Source organism: Mercenaria mercenaria, chromosome 1 (genome assembly GCF_021730395.1).
Source record: "Mercenaria mercenaria strain notata chromosome 1, MADL_Memer_1, whole genome shotgun sequence".
NCBI classification, from domain to species: domain Eukaryota; kingdom Metazoa; phylum Mollusca; class Bivalvia; order Venerida; family Veneridae; genus Mercenaria; species Mercenaria mercenaria.
The window spans coordinates 63,305,693-63,316,141 of NC_069361.1; the positions used below are offsets into that span (position 1 = coordinate 63,305,693).

At 35.2% G+C, this 10,449-nt stretch overlaps 1 protein-coding gene across 1 annotated transcript; it reads right to left on the bottom strand.

Annotated features, from left to right (window-relative positions):
* Positions 1 to 639: 639 nt before the first annotated feature.
* LOC123536024 (post-GPI attachment to proteins factor 4-like) lies at positions 640 to 9,857 on the bottom strand. Its single transcript, XM_053549311.1, has 2 exons — positions 9,821 to 9,857; positions 640 to 6,318 (listed from the first exon to the last, which is right to left on the bottom strand). Exon 2 carries the CDS (start codon positions 4,110 to 4,112, stop codon positions 2,814 to 2,816), a length of 1,299 nt encoding a protein of 432 aa, XP_053405286.1. The 5' UTR covers positions 4,113 to 6,318; positions 9,821 to 9,857; the 3' UTR covers positions 640 to 2,813.
* Positions 9,858 to 10,449: the final 592 nt, after the last annotated feature.

Below are 10,449 nucleotides of genomic sequence, written 5' to 3' on the forward strand. Positions count from 1 at the left end.
AAAGGGGCATAATTATTGCAAAAAGCAGGATGGAGTTATGTTGCTTGCTGTACAGGGTCAGCTTATGATGGTGAACAAGTGTTGCAAGTTTCAAAGCAATAGCTTTGATAGTTTAAGAGAAAAGTTGACCTAAACATAAAAATTAACCAAAAAAATCTGATTTTTTCTAAGTCCAAAAGGGGCCATAAATCTTGCAAAAAAGCAGGACGGAGTTATTTTTTCTTGCTATACAGCGTCAACTTATGATGGTGAACAAGTGTTGCAAGTTTTAAAGCAATAGCTTTGATAGTTAGGATAAAAGCTGACCTAAACATAAAACTAACCAAGAAAACTGATTCAAAGTCCAAAAGGGCAATAAATCTGCAAAAAGCAAGATGGAGTTATGTTTCTTGAGGGACAGGGTCTGCTTAGATGTGAACAAGTATTCCAAGTTTCAAAGCAATAGCTTTGATAGTTTAGGAGAAAAGTTGACCTAAACAAAAACTTAAACCAAGAAATCTGATATTTTCTAAGTAAAAAAAAGGGGCCATAAATCTTGCAAAAACCCAAGATGGAGTTATTTTTCTTGTTTATACAGGGTCAGTTATGATGGGAACAAGTATTCCAAGTTTCAAAGCAATAGCTTTGATGTTTAGGAGAAAAGCTGACCTAAACATAAAACTTAACCAGGCAACGCCGACGCCGAACGCCGACAACCCTCAAGGGGATGACAATAACTCATCATTTTTTTTCAAAAAATCAGATGAGCTAAAAACAAAACAAAAAAAACTAGAATGTGTCTGTAGGACACAGGGTGTGCCCCCCGCTGATACATTTGTCACAAATAAGGGGAAAAAATTCAAATGTTTGCAGTCTTAATCGGGTATAGCCTCAACAAACATTTTATGAAAAGGATTCATTATTCTAGGCCATATACTTTTTGAGCTATGAGCATCACAAACAAAAAATCCACTATTTCGGCTATTTCAAGGGCCATAACTCTGTGATAAGTGCTAAGATTCTCAAGAAGAATGCCAAGAGTGCAAGGTCACATCATGATAAAGAGTCAAGCAATGTTTCATGAATTTACATCAAATACTTTTTGAGCTAGGCACATTTAGGTGAAAATGTGCATTTTTTACTATTTCACGGGACATAACTTTAAAAACAGGGGGTGGAGCCTGCCAAAAAATAAGAGGTGTGCAAGTTTATATCGTGATAAAGACTCATGCAAGTTTTCATTCATTCATATCATACACCTTTTGAGCTAGGTGTGTCACAAGGTGAAAAAGTGCTTTTTTTACTATTTCAGGGGCCATAACTCTGAAAATAGGGGGCGGAGGCAGACAAAAAATAGGAGGTGCACAATTTCATATCATGATTAAGACTCATGCAAGGTTTAATCAATTTATATATAATACTTTTTGAGTTAGGCGCATCACAAGGTGAAAATGTGCATTTTTTACTATTTCAGGGGCCATAACTCTGGAAATAGGGGGCGGACCCAGATGAAAAATAGGAGGTGCACAAGTTCATATCATGATAAAGACTCATGCAAGGTTTTATAAATCTATATTAAATGCTTTTTGAGCTAGGCATGTCACAAGGTGAAAATGTGCATTTTTGACTATTTCAGGGGCCATAACTCTGGAAATAGGGGGCGGACCCACATAAAAAATAGGAGGTGCCCAAGTTCATATCATGATTAAGACTCATGTAAGGTTTCATGAATCTGTATCAAATACGTTTTGAGCTAGGCGTGTCACAAGGTGAAAATATGCATTTTTGACTATTTCAGGGGCCATTACTCTAGAAATAGGGGGCGGAGCTAGACGAAAAATAGGAGGTGCGCAAGTTCATATCATGAAAAAGACTCATGCAAGGTTACATCAATCTATATCAAAAACTTTTTGAGCTAGGAGCGTCACAAACTTCAGATGGGCAGACAGACAAGACCAAATCTATATGCCCCCACCACTCATGTGGGGCACAAAAATCAAAAAAAATATTTTTAAGTCCACATAAAACTCCTTACCAGGTAGAGATAGTTCAAAATACACCTCAAAATTGGATGTAACATGCATGTTATACTACAGAAAAGGGGTCTCAATTTTTCCCTACGACTAGTAATGAAAAAGTTACAATATAAGCCATTTATAGTAATTACAAAGGGAAGTAATTCTAAAGAAGGGACCTGCGCATGACACTCATGATGGTGTACAATTGTGCCAAATTACATCAAAATCCCTCCATGCATGAAGAAGAAATGCTCCGGACAAAGTCATTCTTGTATCTGACCTTTGCCCTCAGTGACCTTGACCTTAGACCTAGGGACCTGGTTCTTGTGCATGACACTCAATCTCCTGGTGGTGAACATGTGTGCCAAGTTATATCAAAATCCCTCCATGCATGAAGAAGAAATGCTCCAGACAAAGTTTTCATTTTTGTATCCTTTGACCTCTAAGTGTGACCTTGACCTTAGACCTAGGACCTGGTTCTTGTGCACAACACTCAGTCTCATGATGGTGAACAATTATGCCAAGTTACATCAAAATCCCTCCATGCATGAAGAAGATATGCACCGGACAGTCATTCTTGAATTTGACCTTTGACCTCTAAGTGTGACCTTGACCTTTGACCTAGGGACCTGGTTCTTGCAAATGACTCTCCGTCTCATGATGGTGAACTATTGTGCCAAGTTTCATCAAAATCCTTCCATGCATGAAGAAGATATGCTCCAGACAAAGTCTGTGGACGCTGCCTGCCTGGCCAACCGCCCGCCAGGGGCGTTCCCATAATGTCCAGTTTTTCAAACGGGCGTATAAAAATGACTGTCAGCGCATGTCAAAAATGAATTCTCCTGGTGACTTATATGCATCTTTTAAAGAGGTATACATTCCTACATGTCGAAATAAATTTGGTTCTAATATATATCCGGGAATGTTGTTCAGTTTAATAAAATCATTGATCGCAAGATCTTTGTTCTTGTCTGAATGAGTCATGAGATACTGCATTAAATCAAACAATACATGAGACGAATAAAACATTGCAGGCGTACAACATCCGGGTGTCGGCTTAAATACAAATAATTGTGGTGAAATTCTGCGTAAGGCCATAACATTATGTCTACCAATTATCAAGACAGACATCATTGTCAATACAGAACCAAATATAAAATAGAACAATTTAAAGGAATAGGTAAGGCCAGAGTTTGAGGCACATAGAGAAGCGACAATGAGCAAGACTGCACCTCCGAGTACACCTACACTAATAAGTTCAAGTATACGGTCAACTTCATTAGCATAACCCTGCCACCTTTCTGGATAATACAGTTTCAAAAATGCAAATTCCCTCCCTGGAACTACCTTCTTATCTAAATGGTCAAAGTGTTGTAAATTATGTTGTTTTACTGAATAATGTAAAACGTCAAACACATTTTTATACGGTACAACATCGTCCTCCAACATCAGTACATATGCTGAACCAAATGATTTGGAAACATTCATGCAAAAAATGTAATCTTCAAATTCATTTTTTCGAGATGGATCTGTATTTTTCGAGGTAAATTCATGGATGTAATAGGTCCTACCAAAACTGTTCGTCCCATGTTTCTGTACATAAGGGAAGTAACGCTGAACAAACATAGCATCCGAATGACCAAGCGGATTTCTGTCGACGTTACAGATGAATAAAAGTGTATCTTTAAAGTGTGTGTCAGATTTTATGATACTATCAATGACTGAAGATGTCTGAAGAAGATAACCCGTTTCATGGTGCTGACTATTCCGACTGACTGTAACAATGCACACAACAACTTCTGGTGCCTGCTCTGAGCGTTTGTTATAGAACAAAAGTGATTTCTTTGAATCGGATTCATTAAAATATTTCAAAGCTTTTGAAATGCGTACTGAATTCAATTTCTTGGCAAGTTCCAAGGTTTCTGACTGAGTGTGGTATTTCTCATACAGTTTAGAAAATGGTAAATTTATGGCAAGAAATGGCATAATAAAGCATAACAACATCATTAAAGCAACAGACAATCTAAAATGGTGATTTGTAAACACAATAGCATGCTGGAAACAACATTTTAGTTGACAAGAGCAGTTATTTTTCATACTGACTATGGCTTCCATCTTGTCTGCTGCAAATTGTAAAAAATGACACTAAACACAATAAAAAACATAAAAGAAAAATTACATTCTTAAATGCAAATATAATTTCTTTCAAAAACTTTTTGTTAAAATGATAAAATGTGGAATGAAAACTGTATTGGAATGTAGTATTTTTAATAAGAATGCTTAATATCTGCTTCATAAGACCACAGAATTCTCATCACTTGTAACGAGTTAACAAAGAATAACTTATAAAATATAAAATGGCCTGCCACCTTTTAGTTTTACAGTAAAAATTAAATACATATACATCTGAACACAACATGAAAGACTACAGTTAATATAAGGAATGTATTTTGGAATATAATGATAATTTGAATATGAGAAAACAACAGTTCTATAAAAAAAATATTTGAAATAAAATCAAGATGAACAATAGGTATCTTCAGTAAAACCATAAACAAGTCAAGCAAATACAAATTTTCTTAAAGGTAATCATCACTGCAGAACAGAAACATAATGGCAAGCTAGCTGCACGAAAGACTATAAACGTAATTATAAATGAAGTTTTCTATCAGTAACTGTGTTAATCGCCAGTCATTCAAAAATAATTTGTTCATTCATGTAAAACTACCAGCACCTCATGTATGAGCCAAAAGCTGACATGAACACATGAATAGTATTCTAATATTGCACAATAAACAACAACTAAGTTTCTATAAAATATACACCTATGCCATTCTAAATTGTGTTTTCTATCTTAGAAAATAGCATTTCAGAGTAACACAGCATCGTTTCCTTCCAACTGTTTTCTTAACCAATAATGTTGCCAGATTTTATTTTCAAACATTTTTGTATTCTGTTGGATAAAGGTTCAAAGTATTTTCTGCAACTCTATGTTCATCTGAAGATTATTGCTCTAGATATCCATTTATGATTGTCTTTTCAATCATGATGATAAGTTATATTCCTTCCACTTAAAGACAACCACTTGTTATCATCTTGATGCCAACTTGTGTTATCGTACTATCACTAGATGCAAACTTGTGTCATCATAGAACCACTAGATGCAAACTTGTGATATCGTACTACCACTAGATGCCAACTTGTGTTATCGTACTACCACTAGATGCCAACTTGTGTTATCGTACTACCACTAGATTCAAACTTTGATATCGTACTACAACTAGATGCAAACTTCTGATATCGTCCTTCCCCTTGATAAGCACTTGTGTTATTGTCCAACTATAAGATGCTTACTAATGTTACCGTCCTATCATTTGATGCTAACTTGTGACAGTGTTATCATCCTACCACTTGATGTCAACTTGTATTATTGTCCTGCCAATAGATGAAAACTCATGTTTACTTGTGTTATCATTCCACCACTTGATGCTAAGTCTTACCACTTGATGCTAACTTGTATACTGACTTACCACTTGATGCTAGCTTCAGTTATTTTCTTATCACATGATGCTAACTTGTATTAATGTCTTTCCACTTCAACTTGATGCTTACTTATTCAAAGTTGTGTTATCGTCCTACCACTTACAAATTACTTGTGTTATCGTCTTACCACTTGGTGCTAACTCAAGCTGACCAACTGATGATAACTTGCTTTATCATCTAGCTTGTGTTCACAACCTACCAATTAATGTGAACTTGTGTTACTGTCCTTCCACATGATTCTTACTTGTGTTAACAACCTAACGTTTCATGCTAACTTGTCTTATTGTCTTAGTACTTGATTCTAACTTATGTGAACGTGCTGCAACTTGATGCTTACTAGAATTATAATCCTATCACTTCCTGCCAACTTGCTTTAAACATCCTACCGCTTGACACGTAATTGTTTAACACCCCAATACTTGATGAAACATGTTGGCATGACCTCACTGACAACATTGGTAGTCAGACATACAAGTGGTAGGTATAAATTGCAAGAAAAGTCGCCAATCTACAGCGCAAATAAATTAGACCTGTGCAAGTAATGCACTTTCCTCAACACTTTCATTTACTGTCTTTTTTTTTCACATAAGAATTTATGAAATTCACTAAATGCAAAAATCACATCTGAATTAATACTTTAATTTCAACTTTAAACACAGTCATACGCTGCAATATCTTTCATCTCCATAATAAGAAGCAGCTGCTGATGATACATAGACTGTTATATATACATGTATGCTCCATATATCCTTCACACATCTTTGAAGTAAAAACAGTCCTGAAAATACAGGGAATTATATAATAATACTGTCTAAACTTTATGTCTCAGTGTTGAAAAAGGGGATACCTGAGGAAACTAGAGTTTGGTTGTTGCTATGTATCAGTACAGCATATGTTTGAGTCAAATCTTAGTAATCTTACTTAGCAAGAACAATGAATGCAATGGGTGATGATGTGGAAGAACTATTTAAAGTTTGAATCAAATTCATTCAGAAAAACAGGTATATACTGAAAGTTCATCAAAATTAGTGTCAGAGTGTTTTTGTGTCAAATGATGTGTACTGATGAGGAAAAGTTATTCTAAGTTTGAATCAAAAATCATTCGATAATAACAGAGACAGAATGAAAATGCATTAGAACTTTAACCTGAAATTCTAAGTAAAGAGGGAGCTTAATGCAAGAAAACCTTGTACTAGAGTTATGGACCTTGTGTCCTATGAGATATGGGTGATGATGAGGGGCGAGGCCGAGGCGCATAGCAAGGTATTAGAAGGGGTGCCTTTGCCCATGTTTGGGGATTCAAAGAGGGGGGGGGGGGGGGGGGGGGGGGGGGTATTCCCCCTGGATTTTTTTGAAATACAGGTATGAAATGGTGTCCTTAGGTGCATTTATTTGTGGGTGTACCAGGGCTTAAGCTAGGCTAAGATTTTAGAGAGAAGTCACTTCTCCCTCAGCTAAGATTAGGGAGAAGTGGAGAGGTTTTAGGGAGAAGTGACGAGATTTTAGGGAGAAGTGACGAGATTTTAGCACCATGACATGCAAGTTGAAAAAGGAACTAATTATGCTTAATATAAGTTACTATTTTTATTATTTCCTGTCTTTGTTTATTAATTTAAAGTAAATAACAAATTCACTGAAAATGTCAGTGATTCTATTTTCTTATCATTTTAAACCTTGTGAATCTAATGTGCTTAAACTGCAAATTCAAGTTTGTTTTCACTCTTGCAATGATTGCCCAAACCAAGAAAACCCTTTGAATATGAATACAATTAAAAAAAGTTAATTCCATATCAGCAAAAAATAAATCAAGCTCCCAGTAACTGTTGCTGCACTCAGAGTCAGTCACTTTAAATAACAAGTGTATGAATTAAATACATGTCAATAGCAGTGACATCACTATGACATCACACAGAATACACGTCGCCTTTGATCTGCTGGTGTCTCTTTGATATGCTGGTGTCGGCACACATTAAAAGAAACAGTTGTCAAACAGGTTTAAGCCAGTTTCTGATGGCAGGTGTCAAAAATTTGCGTAAATTTCAGTTACGTTATTTTATTAACAGAAAGTGTCAGTGATAATATTATATTTCTAAAGTTTGGGTTTTGAAAAATACCAGTAAAATTAAGTGGATTTAAGGAAATTACTCGAGCCAGTCACGGTAAGATACTTTCTAAAGGTCAAAAAAGAATGTGTAAGCTTATGTAATATAAATCCCTTCTGCTTTGTTTATCAACAGTCAGTTTACAAAACAAGTGTCACATTTGCACTTCTCCATAATCTGAAGTAGGCGGAGCTTAAATTATGCTTTCGTGTATTCCTGTCAAGTGTCAACAGGCTGATAGCGGATAATTGGAGGTGTGTGGATACAAAAATCGGGCGACTTGAATTTCGCTTTGATGTTAAATTAGAGCGAAGTGGGGAGCTACAAAGCGACTATTTCGCTCAAGTCGCTCCCTAGCTCAAGCCCTGGTGTACTCCCCTCATATCTGGGGGGTCAGGGGGCTCTCCCCCTAGAAATTTTTGAAATACAGCCATGAAATGGTGGCCTCTGGCACATTTTTAGGTCAAAAGTTTGATATAATGGAGGGGTACCGTACATTACTCCCCTCTTGATTGGGGGGTCAGGGGGCTTTCCACTTGGAAAATTTTAAAAATACAGGTATGAAAAATTATTTGGAATGGTGGCCTCTGGTGCGTTTCTGGGTCTAAATTTTGAGAAAAAATTATTCCTTTGCCAAAATAGTAGGGTGCATCTTTGATGATGAGTATAGATCACTTCTCAACCAACTGGGGAGGGGGGGGGGGGGCACAGGGCCCTGGATGTGGGCCTGATGTTGAACAATTATTATAAGTTTGAATCACATCCATTTAGAAATACGAGAGATGTAGCAAAAGCAGACCTGGGTCAATTAATTTAAAATGTAATTAATTAAATTACAGTTATGACAATTACATTGTGAAATATCCAATTAAATAACAATCACCATTACATGAAATTTAGCAATGTAATTAATTAAATTACAATTACATTGCAAATTCTAATAAATACATTCAGTGTGGTAACAACCTAACATGCTTCTATGAACACTGAAGTAAAGTTCTTTACTTTATATACATGATAATACCTACATCTGTAAACTGATTTCAGATATTTCAAAACTGAATTAATGCTTAAAGTTAAATGTGTGTTTGCGGGAGAACATCACTCAGTCCTTAACATTGCAAAAGAAGCTTATAGTTAGCCCTCAATTAATATTTATTACATTGTCAAGCAGAACTCGGTTTGAGACAATGCATGTAAAGCCAGGTATTTCTGTGAGGTCTGAATTTCTCTGAAGTTTATAGGATCATGATTCTACAATATGTTTCAAATTTAGCTAGTTTAGATATAGGAGAGATCGTGTTTGTATACAAATTCTATTTTTAGAACTGATAAGACAGTGATCGGGTGGGCAGAAGCCGACTGTCCATGTTTTTTTGTAAACAGTGATGTTTTTCTAACGGTCTAAACTTTCTTAAAACACAAATTACATAAATAATTTTTTGATCAATGGAAAGATTATAAAACAAGCAATTTATTGATTACTTTTAATTGTTATTTCGAAATAAAATGGATTAATTATGAACGCTTAACTTACACTGTCTAAAGGTTGTGAAAATCACTACGCCGCTTTTAAAATTATATGTCATTTAAAACGGTTATTGATTGAAAAAAGATATTTGAATACAAAAATATGAAGATTGTTAGTATTTCAAATCTTTTTGAATTTTGAAAATCCATAAATGAGCAAAAAAGTTTTTAAAAATTAAAAATTCTGATTCAATACGCAAACGGTGTTAAAATCATTTTTTTTGCCAACCACCAGATAAACAGATGTTAACGCGTGATGTCACGGCGATCTCTCCTATAGTTCAGTATTTAATCATAATTTCATTTTTAAACATATATTTAAGTTTTTATCCCTGACACTACATGTTATCAAAAGGACCCCCACTGGAAATAAGTTGTAAAACACATGAGCCATCCTTGAATAACTATGTCACTAAAACTGTAGGTTACTAGACCTCTAACCACATCATACTTGAAAAGTATCCGATATGAATTTTAGACGAGAACTATTGCACTGTGTTAATCTGCTACATGTCAAAATGTAAGACGAAATCGTTACCAGAAATACATTTTAAGAAGGCGTAAATATTTTTTATAGAAACTAAATTCTTTAGTTACTAGTGCATATAAAATTATAGATGTAAAAATTAGTTTTAAAAAGCTTCCTACTTTCTTCGACATGAGCGCCAAAGTGACTTAGATCAAATCAAGGAAAACCCCCAAGTGGCTGTACTACAAGTAAGAAGTCAAATATCTACAAAAAAGTACCACGCGAACGATAGGCCTAACTGTAACCATTAGTTATTGATGCTTTCGATTTTCTTTTTCTGGATTACGCCTGGCGTAGACAAAAATGCTACAAGTCTACCTGCATATCCACCTACATGTAATTTATAGCTGCGCAAATTTTACATGCACCTTGCGGAGACAATATGAATTTTGGAGCAGGACAGTCCTATAAGGGCCTGTGATAAATAAAGAATTTCTGTAGCTATATATCTAATCATTGTAAATAATCGTAGATCTAGATCGTATTAAAACAAGCTCGTATTATTCTGAGACTTGATTGCAAGTGGAATAAATTGGAATAAGTGTAGCAATAATTTTTGACTAACTTATTGACGAAAAAATATATCTCAAACAGTGATTTATCGCTGACTCAAACACGGCCTGATTTGTTTTCCTATGAAACAAAAAAAAGCTGAAATTGTGTTGTATTATTAAAATCTTCGTAACAGAAATGCTAACTGTACGTTCCAAAATGGCAAACTTTACAAACAAGGAGAAATTTCCCATCC